Here is a 21,878-nt window from a genome sequence, read left to right as displayed (position 1 = left end):
CCATTGCCCCAAACCAGATGTGTAAGTGAAAATGTGTAACACTACTATACAGCAGAGTTGGTTGTTTCTTGATGGACTGTAACTTTATTTTCATAACAGGATGTGATATGGTCTGACTTTGGGTTTCCTGGAAGAAATGGACGGGAAAGTACATTGTGGATCGGCTCCCTGGGGGCCCACACACCCTGTCATCTGGACACCTATGGTTGCAACTTAGTATTCCAGGTGCAAGGAAGGTAATGCACATGTGCGTAGGCATGCAGGAGGGAGAGAGAGAGAGAGAGAGAGAAGTGTGTGTGTGTGTGTGTGTGTGTGTGTGTGTGTGTGTGTGTGTCTTTGTGTGTTGCACAGGAAAAGCAGTGACTATTGGGTAGGCAGCAGGACTCCCTGCTCCATTCTATCAGCCTGTCTCATGACCAGGGCAAATCTCTTAACCTCTGCTTCAGTCTCCTCCTTTGTGAAATAAGGGGAGCAGCATACACGGTGGTTTCTGTGTGCTGTGTCTCTCAGCCATGATCAGGATTGCTCTTAGAAAGCTGATCCAGAACTTCCAGGCGTCCACTCCCAGTTCAGCTAGACAGTTGTCTGCTTAGCTGGCTCCTTCTTCCACTTCTTTGAAAATAAAATTAGACTGATAAGGTCTTTCCAGCTCTGACATTCTAAACGTATTCTCCCAAACGAGTCCGGGGAAGGGAGCAGCTTTATCATCTCTAAGGCAAAATAAGACTTTATACTTCCTAGTTTAAGAAGTGTAATCAGCTATCTTGAAAGGACAAGATAGCCCTACTGTAACTGCCAGGGGTCACTGGAGGGCTTTAGGACTTGTCTCAGAACTTGGTTCTTTTCTTTCTCTACTTCCCCATCTGTGGATTTCTGTCTGTGTCTCTTCCCTTTTCACTTCTCCCTTCTTTGCCTCAGATGTCCTCCCCCTGTTGGCTCCAAGTATTGGTGTGTCTAATGTTTTGTGAGTTAAGATTTATCACTTCCATTTTCCAAAAAAATTTAAAGCGACTAAACCATTTTACAGTTTTCTCTTTTTGCAAATTCCTATATCATACTACTTTTTATTGTGTGGAATCATTTGTGCATTTCTCTTCCTTAATGAATCAATTTAACAAATGTTTAACTTAAGAAATTCACGGTCCAAACAGGGAGAAGTCTGAAAATTTAACTTGATGGACAGAACCCTGACAGGTTACTCTGGATAAGATAAGAATACAGAGATTTGAAAGAGCGGAGGTTATTCTAGGTAGCTCTATCTATAGGAATGGAAACAGCTTATGAGGAGACTGACTTTGATTTGAGAATTATCTTACAAAGCAGATCTTGTCCCTGCAAAGGGGCTACTTGGGACATCCTGAGATACCGACTAGTTGCTACCCTACCTCCACCAGGTGTCTGCCGAGGAGATTCCAGAACTGAGTGAGAGATGGGCCAGGTGACCCCTGAGGTGGCTCCTGTATTCCTTTATGGATTGAATGAAAATGGGTGAAAACGGGCACGTCGCTGCTGCCTTCTTACATCTTTTGTCTCAAGTCTACAGTATTAACTTGTATCTTTTTTTTTCATTAGGAAAAGATGGCATCTCTTTCCTCCTGAAGATACTCCTTTCCTTTATCCAACTAGAATCCCTTATGAAGAATCCAGTGTGTTCAGTAAAATCAATGTTGTCAATCCTGATTTAAAACGTTTTCCTCAGTTCCGGAAAGCTCGAAGACATATGGTCACACTGAGCCCAGGACAGGTAATGGGAGCTTTAAAACATTGGTGACCTGTCAGTGGACACCCCAGCTATAACTTCTTTCAAGTCCTATGTCACGTGCCTCCCTGCCAGTACAAATGACTGACAGTGGTCCCTTCCCTGCTGCTCTGCTATTGGATGCTAGCTTCTCCAGCTGTAGGCTTCGTACGGTCCCGGCTTCACAGGTCATGGAAGGGAAATGAGAGGAGGGTGCATGGCTCCGCCTGCTGGTGAAGAGGAGAATGGACTGTGGAGGAAGATCCAGGAGCTCAGGCATTTTTATTTAGGTTAAGAGAAGGTGTCAAGGCATGAGTGCTTGAGCACTTCTGAAACATTTATTCAGTTAATATCTGTTCAACTGCGTTAGAATCCAGGCACACAAACACAGGTTCAAGCGTATCCAGTTAGTGGGCCAACAAAGGCAGAATGAACTAAGAATGATTTAGGGATTTAAGGCTTTTTTAAAATAGAAGTTTAGTTGATTTACAATATTGTGTTAGTTTCAGATGTATAGCACAGTGATTCAGTTATATATTTTTTCAGGTTATCTTCCATTGTAATTTATTAAAGATATTGAATATAGTTCTCTGTACTATACAGTAAATCCCTGTTACCTATATACTCTGAGTGCAGTAGTTTGTATCTGTTAATCCCCTACTCCCAAATTATCCCTTCCCCCATAACCAAACATGATACCCATAAGCTTTTTTTCTATGTCTGTGAGTCTGTTTCTGTTTTGTATATAGATTTGTTTTATCATTTTGTAGATTGATATCATACAGTATTTGTTGAGAATGATTTGCTTTTAAGAAAGAAAGGATGCTGCTTTTGTAACTGACTGTCTCTGAAGTATCTCCAAAGATTCAGAGCTTAGTGCTCCTACCCAGTGGGGAAAATCACCTCTACAACACTGGCATTTACGGGCCAATATTTTATTAACATTTACCAGGTTTCCTTAGTCTCTTAAGGAGATTTTATTCCTTGGTTATCCCTCTTATCTGCCTGTGTTCCTTCCTTTGTCCCCTTCTCACTGGCTGTTCCTGTCTCCTTTACACTTGAGTGCTCCAGCTCAAACAGTCTGACTGTTTCCTCATCTTGTCAGCAGTCACTCCCCATCGACCTACCCCCCCAGACCCTGACAGCCACTTCTCTGTTTTCTTTCTTTATAGATTTACTTATTCTGGACATCTCATATAAGTGCAGTTGTGCAATCTGTGGTCTCTTATGTCCGGCTCCTTTCACATAGCATAATCTCCTCAAGGGTCATCCACACTGTAGAATGTTATTGGCTCTTCATTCTTTTTTATGGATGAATATGTTCCATTACAAATAGCTGAGGGAAGAAGAGAAGCTAAAGGCAAAGGAGAAAGGAAAGCTATACCCATTTGAATGCAGAGTTCCAAACAATAGTAAGGAGAGATAAGAAAGCCTTCCTCAGTGATCAATGCAAAGTAATAGACGAAAACAATAGAATGGGAAAGACTAGAGATCTCTTCAAGAAAATTAGAGACACCAAGGGAACATTTCATGCAAAGATGGGCACAATAAAGGACAGAAATGGTATGGACCTAACAGAAGCAGAAGATATTAAGAAGGGGTGGCAAGAATACACAAAAGAACCATACAAAAAAGATCTTCATGACCCAGATAACGACAATGGTGTGATCATTCACCTACAGCGAGACATCCTCGGTGTAATCATTCACCTACAGCGAGACATCCTCGAATGCAAAGTCAAGTGGGCCTTAGGAAGCATCACTAGGAGCAAAGCTAGTGGAGGTGATGGAATTCCAGTTGAGCTCTTTCAAATCCTAAAAGATGATGCTGTGAAAGTGCTGCACTCAATATGCCAGCAAATTTGGAAAACTCAGCAGTGGCCACAGGACTGGAAAAGGTCAGCTTTCATTGCAATCCCAAAGAAAGGCAATGCCAAAGAATGTTGAAACTACCGCACAATTGCACTCATCTCAGATGCTAGCACGGGGCTTCCCTGGTGGCTCAGAGGTTAAAGCATCTGTCTGCAATGTGGGAGACCCGGTTCAATCCCTGGGTCAGGAAGATCCCCTGGAGAAGAAAATGGCACCCCACTCCAGTATTCTTCACTGGAAAATCCCATGAACGGAGGGGCCTGGTAGGCTACAGTCCACGGGGTCACAAAGAATTGGACACGACTGAGCGACTTCACTTTCACTTCACTTTCAGGTGCTAGCAAAGTAATGCTCAAAATTCTCCAAGCCAGGTTTCAGCAATACAAACCGTGAACTTCCAGATGTTCAAGCTGAATTTAGAAACAGCAGAGGAACCAGAGATCAAATTGCCAACATCCATCGGATCATCGAAAAAGCAAGAGATCCAGAAAAACGTCTACCTCTGCTTTATTGATTATGCCAAAGCCTTTGACTGTGTAGATTACAACTAACGGGAATATTCTTCAAGAGAGAATACCAGACCACCTTACCTGCCTCCTGTGCAATCTGTATGCAGGTCAAGAAGCAACAGTTAGAACTGGACATGAAACAACAGACTGGTTCCAAATCAGGAAAGGAGTATGTCAAGACTGTATATTGTCACCCTGCTTATTTAACTTATATGCAGAGTGCATCATGTAAAATGCTGGGCTGGATGAAGCACAAGCTGAAATCAAAATTGCTGGAAGAAACATCAATAACCTCAGATACGCAGATGACACCACCCTTATGGCAGAAAGTGAAGAGGCACTGAAGAGCCTCTTGATGAAAGTGAAAGAGGAGAGTGAAAAAGTTGGCTTAAAGCTCAACATTCAAAAAACTAAGTTCATGGCAAATAAATGGGGAAACAATGGAAACAGTAACAGACTTTATTTTCTTGGGCTCCAGAGTCACTGCAGATGGTGACTGCAGCCATGAAATTAAAAGACGCTCTTGGAAGAAAAGCTATGACCAATCCAGACAGCATATTAAAAAGCAGAGACATTTCTTTTCCAACGAAGGTCCATGTAGTCAGAGCTATGGTTTCTCCAGTAATCATGTATGGATGTGAGAGTTGGACCATAAAGAAAGCTGAGCACCAAAGAATTGATGCTTTTGAACTGTGGTGTTGGAGAAGACTCTTGAGAGCCCCTTGGACCGCAAGGAGATCCAACCAGTCCATCCTAAAGGAGATCAGTCCTGAATAGTCATTGGAAGGACTGATGCTGGAGCTGAAACTCCAATACTTTGGCTACCTGATGTGAAGAACTGACTCATTTGAAAAGACCCTGATGCTGGGAAAGATTGAAGGCAGGAGGAGAAGGGGACAATAAAGGATGAGATGGTTGGATGGCATCACCGACTCAATGGACATGAGTTTGAGCAAGCTCCGGGAGTTTGTGATGGATGGGGAAGCCTGGAGTGCTGCAGTCCATGGGGTCGCAAAGAGTCAGACACAACTAAGCAACTGAACTGAACTGACTGTTGTTCCATTATGTGAATAGACATTTTATTTATCCATTAAACACCTGATGGGTATTTGGGTTGTTTCCACTTTTTTGGTTATTATGACTAATACTGCTATAAATATTTGTGTACAAGGTTTTGTAAGAGCGTGTATTTTCAGTTCTCTTGGGTATTTATGTAGCAGTGGAATTGCTGGGTCATATGTTAATTCTGTGTTTTAACTTTTGGGGAATTGCCAAACTGTTTTCCATAGCAGCTGCACCATTTTACATTCCCACCAGCAATCTGTGGGTTCTAATTGCTTTGCATCCTCTCCAACACTTGTTATCTTCCTTTATTATTATTGATATTATTACTATTATTATATTACTACAACTATAGCCATTTTAGTGGGTGTGAAGTGGCTGCTAATTCTTTTTTTTTCTTCTCCTTTACTAGCCAAATTCAATGAGTATTTCTGTCCATTGTATCAGTTTTTTTACATCATTCTCTTTCCTGAATCCACCATGAACTGGCTCCCTCTCTTACCTCTCTTTCAGTACTCTCTGTACTGAAAGTAAACTGTGATAGGACATTCAGGACCTCCTAATGACTAGATCCAGTGGCTGTAGTGGCCATTTCCAGCGCCTAATTCTCCTGAAAGGAGCTCTCTTCCCATCTCCACCTTGTCTGTAGCAAGTGCTACCATTTTCTAAATCCAAACCCAAAAGTTTCAGATCATCTCCATCTACTCTACTTGGCCTTTCACAGACTCTTGCAGTGAGTCTGGACAAATACAGTCCTTCTTGGCTCTGCCCATTGCTTTCGTTTGCTGTTCCTTCCTATTTAAATCTTAACATTTAATTTAATAAGTGGACCATTGCAGGACTCTCCTGTCCTTCCCAGACTCTCCCATAATGTCACTATTTTAACCATCCACTTACTCAGAACTTCTCAGGAACTTGTACTGCCTACAGGATATAAAATCCAGATTCTTCATTCTGAATTCAGGGCCCTCCACTGGCCCTAACCTGATTCTCCTACTTTATTCCCCATTATTCCTTCTGCAGTGGTAAAACTGGCCTGCTTGCTATCCCTCGACAGTCCTACCTCCCTTGCTCACTCCCCCCTCCTGGCATGTCCTCGTTCTCTCCTAGTCGTGGTTCAAATCACACTTCCTTCATCCAGGTTGCCCCTGGCCTCCCTAGTTTGTGAACTTCTCTACCACCAGTGTCCACTCCTCTGATTTACCCTTATGTAATGCCACTGTTCTATAGATTTTTTTTCATTGGCTAGATTTTATACCGTGAGAAGTCGGAAACTATGTCCTATATTTTTACATATGCCCTTTCTCAGAACTCATATAATTCTTATGTGATGGAAAGGAGGAAGAGTTACAATCTCAGAATCCTTTACCAAGATTTGGATGCAGACAAAGACGGTCCAGCATAAAGGAGAGTAGAGACTGGAGAAGCTGGTAATATCCTTTGTGAAAAAGTGAAAGTGTTAGTCGCTCAGTCGTGTCCAACTCCTTGCGACCCCACGGACTTGTAGCCTGCCAGGCTCTTCTGTCCGTGGAATTCTTCAGGCACGAATACTGGAGTGGGTTGCCGTTCCCTTCTCCAGGGGATCTTCCCATCTGAGCCACCAGGGAAGCCAATATCCTTTGTAGAACATGCAAACTTGTTAATTTTTTTTTAAAGGAATAAAAGGATTATGGGAGCTTTTTCTTATTTTTCCCTTTCCTATTACAATATTGCTATAAATTCATTTGAATTTTTTTCCCTAGCAGCTTCAATTTAGATCTGATTCTGACATAAAAATAAAATGTTTTGGTTTTGTGCTAACCATTTTTTGTTTGGTTTTCAGGTTCTGTTTGTTCCCAGACACTGGTGGCATTATGTGGAATCCATTGATCCTGTCACTGTCAGTATAAACTCATGGATTGAGCTGGTATTTTCTTTTTCTAACAAATGCCATCTCCTTGCTTTTAAGATACTCAGTGCCTGTCTTTATAACTTGATGATTAATTTTAACCAACACTCCCGTGTTACTTTGTTTGCTGTGCTATAGGTTATGGATTCTGTGCTCTGTTGGTGAATGCTGAGGTTGGAAGTAGGGTTTTTGTGACACGCTGTTCTCTGTCTTCTCAGGGCACAGTGCGCCCTGAGGTTGGTGTGCCGGGTCTGCTCCTTTGACTGTTAGGAGAACTGTGTTGGGCCCGGCTAAACCTGCCACACATGTCCCATTGTGCTAGTCCCATCCTACACCATCTGGGCTGGAAATATCTGCTTCTTGGCTCAGGGTCCTCATTACTACTTGCACAATTCACAGTCCTGACTTACACATCTTCTCAGAGCAATCTTTCAGTGCTAGGTTTTATCATTTTGTTTCTGCCAAAGCTTTTTCCCTCCAATATGTTGTGCTTAATCCTGGCTGCCTTCTCCACTTGACAAAAGAATGGCTACGATTATGTTCAAGTCCGTCTCTCCCACCTGAGGCAGTGTTGCATCTGCGCATGCTTTAACCAGAGGCTTTGATTGCAGCCATGGCTGGCGTCTTTCATTTAGCATACTGTTTTTAAGAATCATCCATGGAGTAGCATGTATCAGTACTTCATTCCTTTTTTTTATAGCTAAAGAGTATTGTTTAGACATACCACATTTTGTTTATCCACTAATCAGTGATGGACCTTTGGCTTGTGTCTACTTTTGGCTATTATGAATAATGCTACTGCTGTCATTTATGTACATGGTTTCGTGTGCATGTATGTTTCCATTTCTTTCAGTATATACCTGGGTGTGGAGTTGCTGGATCCTATGGACATCAGCCAGGGCAGGCCAGCAGGCTGGAAATTCAGATGAGTTCAAGTTGCAGTCTAGAGTCCAGAATCTGTAAGATAGGCTGGCAGACTATAAACTGGCTTAGGATTTCTGTTGCAGTCTTGAGGCAGAATTTTTTCTTCTCCAAGAAACCTTAAATTTTGCTCTTAAAACCTTCAGCTGATCAGATGAGGTCCACCTACATTATTGAGGATAATCTCCTTTTACTTAAAGTCAGCTGATTATAAATGTTAATCACATCTGTGAAATATCTTCACAGTGACATCTAGAATAGTGTTTGACTAGACAGTTGGTCGCCATAGCCTACCCAAGTTGACTCATAAAATTAACCATCTGGTAACTCTAGATTTAATCTTCTGAGGAATTGGCAGAAATTGCTATTTTCCAATGCAGTGTACCATTTACATTCCCCCAACAAGGTATGAAGATTCTGATTTCTCCACATCCTTATGAACATTTGTTATCTGTATTTTTTTATTATAGCCATCCTAGTGAGAAGTGGTATCTCATCTTGAGGATTTGCTTTTTTTTTTTATTTAATATTATATTTCTAATATTCCTCTGTGTTTCTAATATTCCTCTAGTATTCCTCTCTGTTGTCGCATGTAGCTGGTCATTCATTTTCACTGTGGTGTAATAATATCCTCTAGTGTTAATGTACCATAGTTTATTGATTCATTTTTCTGTTGATGGATAATTAGGTTGCTTTTAGCTTTTTGCTTTTATAAATAGAATATTCTTGTATACATGTGCAAGAGTTTCTCCAGAGAATGTGTATATATCTAGAAGTGGAATTGCCGTCTGTAGGGTATACAGTACTCAAGTTTATAAGATAATGCCTGCATGTTTTCTAAATGTCTGTCAGCATACATTCTCACCATCAATGTATAAGATTTCTGTCAATTATTTGACATTTCTCCATCATTTGGAATTATCAGACTCTCTTTTGCCAGTTTCATGGGTTTCTTGATTTGCATTTCCCTGATTATTAATGAGGCTAAGCTTATTTTCATGTGTTTATTACTCATATAATTGTTCTTTTTTTGACATGTTTGTCTTCGTGGGTTTTGCCCATTTAAAAAAAAATGGGTCATTTGTCTTACTGATGTGTGCAGATTCTTTATATATTTTGCAATCAGTTATATATGTTACAGACATCTGGCTTCTTTATTTCCTTTATGGTGTCTTTTGATGAACAAAAGTTACTAATTTTAATGTAGTTTATCATGATTGCCATAGTTTATATTTATTGTATCTTAAGATACAATAGATAGATAGATACTTGGCCTTAAGATAGATATTAGCCTTCTCCTCTTGTGGCCAAGAATGTTTGTTGTTGTTGTTCAGTCACCAAGTCGTGTCTGACTCTTCACAACCCCATGGACTATAGCACGCCAGGCTTCCCTGTCCCTCACCATCTCCTGGAGATTGCCCAGTTTTATGTCCATTGCATCAGCAATGCCATCCAACCAAGAATGTTTATTAAAAATTTTTTCCCATTCCTCAAAAAATTAGCTTGTCAAAATAATCCTCTACTGGGATTATTCATTTTTATGGGATACTTTTAAAAAGAAACTTTAAACATGTCAGAGACTGGAAAATGGTGAAGAAAATATCACAGGTGACTCATACTTAAGGCCTCTGTCTTATAGGCAGGACCCGTGCTTAAATTTAGTTGGTGAAATATTCTGCAACTCTCTCTAGGTGGCAGAAGAGAGTTAATACAGAAAAGTCGTGGTCTGCCAACAGCATATTCATTCCTTCAGTAACAAAGCTTGTGTTGATGAAAGAACGAAACACACAACTCAGAGACTCTCCTCTGTTTCAAGCAGTGAGACCCAGAGACAAATGAAAACCTACGTCTTCTTTTTTTAACCTTGACTTAGGAAGAGGACCACCAAGCCCGGGTAGAAGAGGCAATCACCCGCATGCTTGTGTGTGCCCTGAAAACTGCAGAAAATCCACACAATACCAGAGCTTGGTTAAACCCAACTGAGGTAGGTCTCTTCCACTTTTCATCATGGCAGTTACTATCCTGTGATAAACCAACTCTGACAAGAACGCTTGTTTCCAATTTATGTAAGTATGTATAACCATTTTAAAGAGTTTTTCTTTTTCCCTAGCTTGAGGAAACATCCCATGAAGCCAACTGTCACTACTTAAATGGGGCCGTCTCTGCTTTTCTAAATCATCATGGAACATCTGAAGTGGTAGGAACCCAAGCACTGAGAACCAACAGAGAGTGCACGATAAAGGAGGAGTTAGATGTGCACAGCTGCGTGGGGGTAGAACAAGCTGGGAGCCACACGGTAAGCTCGGAAACAGTGAAACAGGAGGCAGCAAGGCCTTTCGGTCTTGATCTGGTACCTGTCACACCAGGTTCACAAGAACCATCTTCAGAAAGAGGAGGCATATTTGAAAATGATGGTGAAGACTTTGTCAGCAAAAATGGAAAATCCTTTGGAAAACTGCCTAATACCAAGAGGCAACGAATGATGAGTGAGAGTGAGAATGCAGTTGTGGGACAGATTGCCTCAGATAGGACTGTGGCCCTTTCCCAAACATTCGTTTCTACAGATGACTTGCTGGACTGCTTGGTGAATCCACAGGTAACCAGGCTAGTGGCACAACTTCTGATTCAAGGAAGAAGTATGTGATTCTGATAGAAAATGATTTTTTAAATACTGTTTTAAGAATATCTTTAATGTAGTTTTTAAATAAAAGATGAACCAGCAAAAGTTCAGTTTGCACATGCTTAAAATGTACTGTTCTCACCTAATTGAATTTTAGTCTCTTGCCACCTTCTGGCATACATGTTGCTCTTTGGACAGCCTGGCTCTTTGTTATTTGTATGCCTCTGTCCTCAGCGCCTTTGCCTTGCCTCTCCCATCTCATACCTTCAGCCTGTCTCAAATGTAAGCTCCTGGTGTTCTCAACAGGAAGTAGTCTCTGCATCAGCCTCAAGCAGGGGTCAGCCTCCTGCTTGTTTTTGTAAATAAAGTTGTATTGAAACACGGCCATACCATTCATTTACATATTGTCTGTGGTTGCTTTAGGGTTACAGTGGCAGAGTTGAGTCGTTACAAAGGCAGTATGACTTACAAAGCTGGAAATACTCACTGGAACTCCTTATAGAAGAAGTTTGCTAACTTTTTAATAGATCAAAGGCATCCACTGGGAGAATTCTATCTTTTGTTATTTTTGGCGGGGGGAGGGATTGCAGTTGCTCATTTCAATAGGTATTTTTGACTCTATGTAGTAAGGTGATGTGGGACAATTTGTGATTGTACTAAATTGCCAACCTCTAAATTCAAATGCAGGGTGAATTCTCGCCTTGACCTGAAGTGACCACACTTCTCATGTGTGTAGGATTCTCACTGGTTAACCGCTGTGCTCCACAGTAGAGTACCCATCAGGAGAAAAGTAGGTGGGGGCCTCTTTGTGGAAGGAGCTGGGACAACTAAGGACAACAGCCCTGCAATAAAAATAACCAAATGCTGCTGACTCCTGAAACTAACAAAAAGCTTTGTTTCGTCAACTTCATCCCACTCTCATTACATTTGCAAGATGTAGGGATAATTATTATCATTACTGTTCAAGTAAGAATTTAAAAAACTGAGATTGATCTCAGTAACCATTCATAAAAAACACATAGAAAATATACACAAAGTCACCTTTTAAGAAGATTCACTATTGGTCTCATCCTTCTTACTTTTCAAACTGAGGGTATCAATAAATCCCAAGAGAGTGCTGGCTTTCTGGAAGAAAGGAGGAAGGGAGGTGAACATGCCCAAGAAAAGAATGGTCTGAAAAAAGACCCTTCTGTAGGGTCTTTGGCCCTTTTTTTTTTAATATATACATGTTTCAATGCTATTCTCTCAAATCATCCCACCCTCGCCTTCTCCCAGAGTCCAAAAGACTGTTTATACATCTGTGTCTCTTTTGCTGTCTTGCATATAGGGTCATCATTACCATCTTTCTAAATTCCATATATATATTTGTTAATATACTGTATTGGTGTTTTTCTTTCTGACTTACTTCACTCTGTATAACAGGCTCCAGTTTCATCCACCTCATTAGAACTAATTCAAATGTATTCTTTTTAATGTCCGAGTAATACTCCATTGCATATTTGTACCACAGCTTTCTTATCCATTCATCTGCTGATGGACATCTAGGTTGCTTCCATGTCCTGGCTATTATAAACAGTGCTGCGATGAACATTGGGGTGCACATGTCTCTTTCAATTCTGGTTTCCTCGGTGTGTATGCCCAGCAGTGGGATTGCTGGGTCATAAGGCAGTTCAATTTCCAGTTTTTTAAGGAATCTCCACATTGTTCTCCATAGTGGCTGTACTAGTTTGCATTCCCACCAACAGTGTAAGAGGGTTCCCTTTTCTCCACACCCTCTTCAGCATTTATTGCTTGTAGACTTTTGGATAGCGGCCATTCGGACTGGCATGAAATGGTACCTCATTGTGGTTTTGATTTGCATTTCTCTGATAATGAGTGATGTTGAGCATCTTTTCATGTGTTTATTAGCCATCTGTATGTCGTCTTTGGAGAAATGCCTGTTTAGTTCTTTGGCCCACTTTTTGATTGGGTCGTTTATTTTTCTGGAATTGAGCTGCAGGAGCTGCTTGTATATTTTTGAGATTCTTTGTCAGTTGCTTCATTTGCTATTATTTTCTCCCATTCTGAAGGCTGTCTTTTAACCTTGCTTATAGTTTTCTTCATTGTGCAGAAGCTTTTAATTTTAATTAGGTCCCATTTGTTTATTTTTGCTTTTATTTCCATTACTCTGGGAGGTGGGTCATAGAGGATCCTGCTATGATTTATGTCGGAGAGTGTTTTGCCTATGTTTTCCTCTAGGAGTTTTATAGTTTCTGGTCTTCCATTTAGATCTTTAATCCACTTTGAGTTTATTTGTGTGTATGGTGTTAGAAAGTGTTCTAGATTCATTCTTTTACAAGTGGTTGACCAGTTTTCCAAGCACCACTTGTTAAAGAGATTGTCTTTTCTCCATTGTATATTCTTGCCCCGTTTGTCAAAGATAAGGTGTCCATAGGTGCGTGAATTTATCTCTGGGCTTTCTGTTTTGTTCCATTAATCTATATTTCTGTCTTTGTTCCAGTACTATACTGTCTTAATGACTGTAGCTTGTAGTAGAGCCTGAAGTCAGGCAGGTTGATTCCTCCAGGTCCACCTGGAGGATGCACTCACCACTATCTCACACTGTATACCTAATTATTTGATTGTTGTATATCTTCCTACAACTAGAATGTCACTGCATGAGAGTTTGGTTTTGATTATTGTGTATTTGCAGAGCCTTGATCAGTGCCCAGCATGTGGTAGGTGCTCCTTAAATATTTGAGTAGATTTTTTTTAAAGGAGGCTTTCCTGGTGGCTCAGACAGTGAAGAATTTGCCTTCAGTGTGGGGAGACTTGGGATTGATCCCTGGGTTGGAAAGATCCCCTGGAGAAGGGAATGGCAACCCACTCCAGTATCCTTGCCTGGAGAATCCCATGGACAGAAAAGCCTGGTGGGCTATATATAGTACATGGGGGTCACAGAGAGTCAGACACGACCGAGCGACTAATAACTTTAAAAAGGAGACCTCCATCAAAATCACTGGGGCAGAGGATGTTGTGGCTAAGTATAAGATGTCTGTTTTCTGTAGCACTCCATGCATGCTCATTCGCTCAGTCATGTCCAACTATACTGGAGTGGGTTGCCATTCCCTTCTCCAGGGGATCTTCCCAACCCAGGGACCAAACCCATGTCTCCTTGGTCTCCCACATTGGCAGGTGGATTCTTTACCACTAAGCCGCCTGGGAAGCCCCATCTGTAGTAGATATATCCCTATTGCAGAAAGAGACATGTCCTTGTCTTCAGATACATTTTTTTACACCTCCCTACACTGAGAGCTCCCCCACACCCTCCTTCACTCAAAATTGCCTCACCCCTTCCCTCATGGGCTTCCCAGGTGGTTCAGTGATAATCCACCTGCTGGTGCAGGAGATGCAAGAGACACAAGTTCAACTTCTGAGTTGGGAAGATCCCCTGGAATAGGAAATGGCAACCCATTCCAGTGTTCTTGCCTGGAGAGCTCCATGGACAGAGGAACCTGGTGGGCTATAGTTCATGGAGTTTCAGAGAATCAACACAACTGAGCATGCATGCACCCCTCCCTCCCCCAGAATTCCCACATATCCTTCTTCACGGAGATTTCCCTCACCCCCTCCCTCCGAAATATTTCACTGTCTTTGTTACTTCTTTGAGCATTGCTTTTCAAGTTGTAGATTGTGACCCATTATTGTTCAGTCACTAAGTCATGTCTGACCCTTTGTGACTCCATGGATGACCCATTCAATTCAGTTCAGTTTGGTTCAGTTCAGCCGCTCAGTCGTGTCCGACTCTTTGCGACCCCATGAATCGCAGCACGCCAGGCCTCCCTGTCCATTGCCAACTCCCGGAGTTCACTCAGACTCACATCCATCGAGTCAGTGATGCCATCCAGCCATCTCATCCTCTGTCGTCCCCTTCTCCTCCTGCCCCTAGTCCCTCCCAGCATCAGAGTCTTTTCCAATGAGTCAACTCTTTGCATGAGGAGGCCAAAGTACTGGAGTTTCAGCTTCAGCATCATTCAGTGAGTCATAAAATCAATTTGGTGGGTGAGGCCAGGATTTTTTTTAATGAAAGAGTACATAATTTCAGTGAATTCGGTAGTAAATGTATTTTGTGAAACTGTCCAGGAAGCATTTTTTCAGAGTAAGTATATTTCATAATATTTTCAGTTACATCTGTATGTGTACTAGGCCTGACGTAAAATGTACTTCTTAGTGTAGGTTGGGGTCGGAAAAGTTTGAAAGCTGTTCTGAGTCAACGTACTGAATTCTGTTAAAGGTCTTTGGCATGCAGAGGCCTGGGGAGAGAGTTAAGACATTGATGTGAATGGATTCTAAATGTAAATGGGTGTTGGGAGATAATATCTTCATTTTATAGAGATAGAGATTATGACACAGAAAGAGATCCTGACTATCTGCAAATGGGGATTATAAGAGGGAGAAAAGATAATGAAAGAGAGGGGTTGTCAGTCACCAAGTAGGGGTCCATTTCATCCTGTATTTCTCAGATAAGCATGCCCAAATGAGTGAAATGAATTTTAAATACTTTGACCGATTCTCCAGGCAGGAGTACTGGAGTGGGTTGCCATGCCCTTCTCCAGGGGATCTTCCCGACCCAGAGATCGAAACCGTATCTTTCACATCACCTGCATTGGCAGGTGGGTTCTTTACCACTAGTGCCACCTGGGAAGCCCCATCCAGAGATTAGGGGGATTGACGTTGTTACACCTAAAGTTACAGTATCCAGGTATTAGCAGGGTGACCTATCTGGTAGGCACAATGGCTAACGCCCCTGAGCTTTTAAGGTCTACAAAAATGTTTTAGTTTCTTAAAAAAAAAAAAAAGAATCCAACTTTGATATATTCATGGTTATACCAATGCAGTAGCAACTTCATGGAGTAAGGGGCCCACAGAGGTAAAGGTGCCTAAGACCCATGAAAGTCCTAAACAGCTCTGATTATGAGGAATATCAGAATCATTTGAGGGGCTTACTGAGGATGCAGCTATCTGGGTACCATTCTAGAGAGCCATAGAATCTGACTCCTTTGGGATGGGCCAGAATTTGCATTCTCAGCAAGCACCTCAGGTGCTTCAAATAGCAAAAAAGTTTAAGAATCTCTGGCCCTGGAGTAGACCATCAAGACCTAACACAGGCTCAAAGCGGGCTTGTTTTAGCAGGGGCTACTGCTAAATAGCTCCTTACTATAAAATTAGCTCTCTTTACTAAATAGCTCCAGAATTTGGCTACTGCTAAATACTGAAGGGCAAATGTGCCCTTCAGATTTGCTGAGCTAAAGCTGTACTGTGTACTTCCTGTAACTTTCAGTTGAATGTTATTAATACTCTGAGGATCTCTTGATGCTATCATGTTTAATTGTGGTCTTTTATCAGCAGTGGCCTGTGTTTATAATCAGGCTCTCCCGTATTTGCCCTTAAGGATAAAGACATTTAATCACCAAATAACATCTTCCAAGTATTTTATTCAAAAAGAAAGAAATGATATTTATTGTAAAAAAATTTTATTGAAGTATAGTTGATGTACAATATTATTTGTTATATATATATATATATATATATATATATATACTGTTACATATATACAGTAGAGTTGTTCAGTTTTCAAAAGTTATACTCCATACATAGTTATTATAATATTGGCCATGTCCCATTTGTCGTATAATGCATTCCTTAGATTGAGGGTAACTGTGACATTTCTGGGCTGCATCACTGTCACACTTGGTGCAGTACACCCTGATATTCAGCCTTGCCTAAGTTAACCAAACCACTGGGGAACAAGTAAGAGAGCAGACCTCTCCATTTTATTTCTTATATTCACTGCCAAGCCCAAGTTCAGATGCCAGTGACTAAGAAGCCACTCCTAAGCAATAAGGAGTCTTTGCCAATCCACTTAAAAAACAGCAACAGCAAGAAAAATTTCAAGATGTCTGTGTTTAATGAAGCGGCCACTATGGCTCCTCAACCTCCTCTACTTGAAGTGCAGGTATTGCTCCCGGAGGCCAAGAAAGAGTGCCTTTATCCTCCTGGTGACCCCTACCATCCAAGTTCACCATCTGTCCTGGCTCCCCATGGATATAGCTCTGGCCTCTTGGCCTTCAGAACTTCAAAATGAAGAGCCTCTACAGTGAAAACCAAAGCCAGAAAGGTCAAGGCCACGGAAATATGAGGATAATACACACATTGTCAGATGATCCTGAGTCAGTAACATTAACCTAGAGGCCATGTTCTACAGTAGGAAGATCAAGAGGCTTGATGACACAGAGACCCAGATTCAGTCGCTGGCTCTCAGGGCTATTATGCAGGGGACCTCAGGCAAGGAAGCTTCTTATGCTCTAAGCATCAGTTTCCTCAACTTTTTTTTTTTTAATTTAAATTTATTTATTTTAATTGGAGGCTAATTACAATATCATATTGGTTTTGCCATACATCAACATGAATCTGCCACGGGTGTACACGTGTTCCCCATCCTGAACCCCCCTCCCTCCTCCTTCCCCGTACCATCCCTCTGGGTCATCCCAGTGCACCAGCCCCAAGCATCCTGTATCATGCATCGAACCTGGACTGGCGATTCATTTCTTATATGATATACATGTTTCAATGCCATTCTCCCAAATCATCCCACCCTCTCCCTCTCCCACAGAGTCCAAAAGACTGTTCTATACATCTGTGTCTCTTTTGCTGTCTCGTATATTGGGTTATCGTTACCATCTTTCTAAATTCCATATATACGCGTTAGTATACTATATTGGTTGTTTTTCTTTCTGGCTTACTTCACTCTGTATAATCGGCTCCAGTTTCATCCACCTCATTAGAACTAATTCAAATGTATTCTTTTTAATGTCCGAGTAATACTCCATTGTGTATATGTACCACAGCTTTCTTATCCATTCATCTGCTGATGGACATCTAGGTTGCTTCCATGTCCTAGCTATTATAAACAGTGCTGCGATGAACATTGGGGTGCACATGTCTCTTTCAATTCTGGTTTCCTCGGTGTGTATGCCCAGCAGTGGGATTGCTGGGTCATAAGGCAGTTCAATTTCCAGTTTTTTAAGGAATCTCCACATTGTTCTCCATAGTGGCTGTACTAGTTTGCATTCCCACTAACAGTGTAAGAGGGTTCCCTTTTCTCCACTGCCGGGAGCCAGCACAGGAGATCCCACCCATGACAAGGTCATGTGGAAGAGAACTGTTAAGCAAGACTTCAGGACTCGAGGGGCTCCCTAGACCTGCTCGAGCATCTACCCCTAAACCAGAATCTGTCTGTCTTACTATTTTATGCCTTTCACCAACTCTCCTGACATACAGGGGCTATCCCCGACCACCTTTCCCTGGAGAAAATCAACTTAGGGCTCTAGCTAATAAGTCTCCTGGACATGAGAGGAATATTTCAAATCAAACCCCCTCTGTTAACATTTTAGCTTGCTTGGCAGGTTTATCCAAACTCTTGCAGCTACACATATGATTATTTACAGCCTCCCAACTGTGAGAGGCACGGGAAGCCTAAAACATAGAGCCTTTCAAAGAGTTAAAAACTATTAGAGTAGTGCTGGTGTAGGATTTCATTATTGGGCCAATGCTTGTTGCTAAGTTCCCATATCTCTTATCCACTGTGCACCTGGGAGTGCATTAGTTAACATAGTTGGAATGTAAGAAAAACAAGCGTAACCTTGGAATTAACCACATCAGACCTTTGAGCTAATTGGTTCTTTCTTTGTTGTAACTCACTGCACCTTTGCTCCGTGAGAAATGTAACTCTGTTTAGCATTTTCTGAGGCTGACATAGATTAGAAATATAAAGAAAAAACATTTCAAGGGAAAATAAGTTTTCTGGTTGTGCAGCCTTTATCAAAAGAGGTTCATAAAACGTTCACAGGCCTCCAAGGCCAGAAGATAATGTACACAATATTGTTTATGGGAAAGGGATGCAGAAAAAATCCTGGTTTTGATAAAGACAAAACGGATGTAATGTTTGGGCTGACTCTGTATGACTTTGCATCTTTCATTTCCCTCTATGTACAAGTCAAGGTATAAAAGCATCCCTGAAAAAAAAGGGATGGACCAGGATCAGTTCCACGAAAGCCTGGTTCCCCCGTGTCTTTTTTTTTCTTGCTCTCCTCTATTTTCTTATCTACAACATTCTTTCTTTATCTCTCTCTAAATCATTTTCTTCACCAACGCCATTTCTCCTGAGGGTTTCCCTGGATCCTGTGGGGGCTGGACCCCGGCACTTCACACCCTCTCCAGCATTTATTGCTTGTAGACTTTTGGATAGCAGCCATTCTAACTGGTGTGAAATGGTACCTCATTGTGGTTTTGATTTGCATTTCTCTGATAATGAGTGATGTTGTTCCTCAACTTTAAAATGGGGATATAATTCTTAAAAAAGTGTTGGGGGAATAAAATAAACACTGTATGAAAGCACCTATTATACTACGTGGTACAGTTAGGCACTCAAATAATGTTTGAATCTGAAATTTACTTAGGGAAGTTATAAAAGAAACTTTCATTACTATCCAATAGATAGGGAGTTAGCAAATTAGTAAAATGACTGCTTAATTCCTTTGGTTTATTTATGCCCAAGGCTTTAAAATCATCAAAAGCTAGGCTGCCAAGGAAAATAAGCTATTTAACACACTTAGATTAATTTAATATAAGGGTTTCATCCTGAAGACACAGCAGGCATTATCCCCTTTTTTTTTCTGCTAGGCAGAACTAAGACCACAAATAGAAGTTACAGGAAGGCCGATTTGGGTTCATCATGAAAAAGGACCAGTTGGAGACAGGGCTGCTATACTGCACAACTCCATGGGACATGATTCACCTAGTCCCCAAGCTAGACCCCAGCCCCTGGCCTGTGCAGGGTACGGCAACACTGCAGTCCCAGAGCCCTGACCAGAGCAGTGCCATGTGTCCCAGCTGATTTGAGAAGAATACAATTCCCTGTGATGGAATCTCTTCAGTTTGCAGCAAAGAGACAATAAGTCAAGGGTGTTGAAGAGATGGTTCCTGTTGCTCAGGAGTCTGACTGGGACTTCTTCATTCTTAGTTTATGAAACACTTGTAGAGCATCCATTGTACATTAGGCATACACCTCAGCCCAGGGATAAAAAAAATTAGACACGATTCCTGCACCCAGGGAAGACAGCAGCCCCACCCACTTAGTTATACTGTGCTCCCCACAGTAGTATGGGGTCCTGACATGACACCATGTATGGGGTGTAATACTGTGCTCCCCACAGCAGGATGGGGTCCTGACATGTCTGCAAGTGGCAGCTGAAACTGCGTCACCGTGTCCCCTGCCTTTAAGATTAATGTTATTCTCTCCTTCCTGGAAGGAAATGACACACCTGTACTTCTACAGATTTGATATCCATGATTAAGGACACACAGTGCTAACAGTTATCAGATTTAAATTCTCAAATTTATTGCTCTCAAGATAGGTTTATTCCAGTTATGAAAGAGAGGCTGGAGAAAGTCTGATTTCAGTGACAAAGGTCCTTTGATCTTAGCAAAAGCTGTTAAGAGAGAGAGAAAAAAAAACTACTACTTGCTTTTACAGTTAGATATGTACAGATTAATAATATCTTCTGCAAAGGTTACCAAAATGTTAACGTCTAAAAGTAATGAGGTACTCTGGGTAAGCCTGGTAGTCATAAAATACCACAAATAAATTTGGATTTTGCAGACAATCTGTGACAGTGTCATATAAGTCAGTAGGATTTTGGTGGTCCTTTGGAGGAGGCACAATTAATGATGCGTTTCCAAGTGTGTAGCATCCAGTGAGTACTCGCACATAGTACATATGCTTCTTCCCGTTTGCGTCTGGTCTGGAGTACACATCATTGGCGGAGTAACTGGCATTGACAGCAAAATAGGTTCCCTTTCCATAAGCTACAGCTGTGAGGAGAAAAACAAACCATCCTTAAGGATTTCCAATTAGTTTATAATTTGACCCACTGATCCAACATGTCAAATAATGTTAAAAATAACGTTCGGTTCTCTCTAAAGCCTCTTTTAAAAAGTTTTGTGTGTGTGTTTAATTTTTAAAAATCATTCCTCCACCCCAGAGGGCCAGTCAGCTCCTTTGGGATGAAATATACTGAGTCTAACCTAAAACTTTGGATTGTCACATAGCCTCCAACCATGAGAGAACACAATGCCATCCCTGCTGTGCCCAGCCAGCTTGGACTCTCATGTCTAACACCTCCTTTGAAGCAGCCAGATTATGTGCTTCCTTACCATTCTTTCCAGCGTAACTGCGGTTAAAGCCGTTTCCGTTGACAAGCGCCACTGAGGCAGCATCTGTCCCATGGAAGAGCAGCTTCTCATTGGTCACCTGGCCATTCTTGGCATCCATGTTGTTTTTCTTTGTCTGATAGTGTTTCCAGAGCTCTGGATTCTGAATCCTCTCAATCTGCAAGTCAATAAGGAAAAATTTCCTGTCACTGCTAACAGCCCTTGACAAGATACAGGAGATGAAACATGACCACTATTTTTCTTAAGTACAGATTACAATAAACAGCAAATTCAATGCCAGATGACACATTCTGCATTCAGAAATCTTTTTAGGTCTAGAGTTTCAGAGAAATAGGCCTAGGTAAGAATATTAATTTAATTTTCAACATCTTTTGTGCACCATATGAGAGCAGACAATGTTTAGGATCGTAAGTCCTCAATATATGAACTTGGCTGAGCAAAGCCTCTCTCCAGCTTCTAACTGCTTCTGTTGCCATCTATCTCACTTTGTCACTTGGCTGCACTCATCCTCAGATCTGGGATACTGGTTTATCTAGCCATGTTCTAACAGGAGGAGAAGAACTAGAGTGTCTAGGCAAGAATGAAATTTTAATTAATGAAAATTGATCTCTGGTCCAGTTGGAAGAGTGGAATGGGAGGGGATCTGGTTATAGACCAAAGTGGCCATGGTCTGACCGTCCTCTTTGGCCTCCAGGATCATGGTGGAAACTCCTTGAGCCTTGGATTTCAGATCAGTTTCTACATTCCCCTAATCACCAGGTAGTGGCAGTTTCATAAGGTTGACTTGGGAAAGAGTGAGGAGTGGGCGAAGGGGGCTAGGACCCTTATGACTAGGCACAAGGCAAAGGTTCCATGTGGTCAGAATCTTCTAGTTCAAAGAAGATTCAAGTCTGACACTATTATTACGTGCCTTTATCTATTTTTTCAGTTTTGGTTTTCTTATTTAAGATAGTTTGCCCACTAGTTCCAAGTCTCAGCATTATCATGTATTTTGTTG

The 21,878-nt window shown here is 41.5% G+C and overlaps 2 protein-coding genes across 3 annotated transcripts in view; one reads left to right on the top strand and one right to left on the bottom strand.

Annotated features, from left to right (window-relative positions):
* Positions 1 to 10,737, top strand: part of HSPBAP1 (HSPB1 associated protein 1) — a 54,637-nt gene extending 43,900 nt beyond the window's left edge. Inside the window, exons 4-8 of one of the 2 annotated variants that reach the window (XM_068980724.1) lie at positions 100 to 236; positions 1,573 to 1,744; positions 7,003 to 7,086; positions 9,863 to 9,973; positions 10,100 to 10,737. In XM_068980724.1, the coding sequence (XP_068836825.1) occupies positions 100 to 236; positions 1,573 to 1,744; positions 7,003 to 7,086; positions 9,863 to 9,973; positions 10,100 to 10,633 (1,038 nt within the window). In that variant the 3' untranslated portion in view covers positions 10,634 to 10,737. The remainder of the gene's footprint in view (positions 1 to 99; positions 237 to 1,572; positions 1,745 to 7,002; positions 7,087 to 9,862; positions 9,974 to 10,099) is intronic. The other variant, XM_068980733.1, reaches the window with a different exon arrangement.
* A 9,331-nt stretch (positions 10,738 to 20,068) lies between these two features.
* The window catches only part of PARP14 (poly(ADP-ribose) polymerase family member 14), a 44,135-nt gene continuing 42,325 nt past the window's right edge, over positions 20,069 to 21,878 (bottom strand). Inside the window, exons 16-17 of the mRNA XM_068987998.1 lie at positions 20,864 to 21,038; positions 20,069 to 20,521 (exon numbers count right to left, since the gene is read on the bottom strand). Of these exons, the coding sequence (XP_068844099.1) occupies positions 20,232 to 20,521; positions 20,864 to 21,038 (465 nt within the window). The 3' untranslated portion in view covers positions 20,069 to 20,231. The remainder of the gene's footprint in view (positions 20,522 to 20,863; positions 21,039 to 21,878) is intronic.

This window comes from Capricornis sumatraensis, chromosome 1 (assembly GCF_032405125.1).
Source record: "Capricornis sumatraensis isolate serow.1 chromosome 1, serow.2, whole genome shotgun sequence".
In the NCBI taxonomy this organism is placed as follows: Eukaryota; Metazoa; Chordata; class Mammalia; order Artiodactyla; family Bovidae; genus Capricornis; species Capricornis sumatraensis.
The sequence above is the reverse complement of the archived record's forward strand: the minus strand, read 5'-3'. Positions and strand labels throughout refer to the sequence as shown.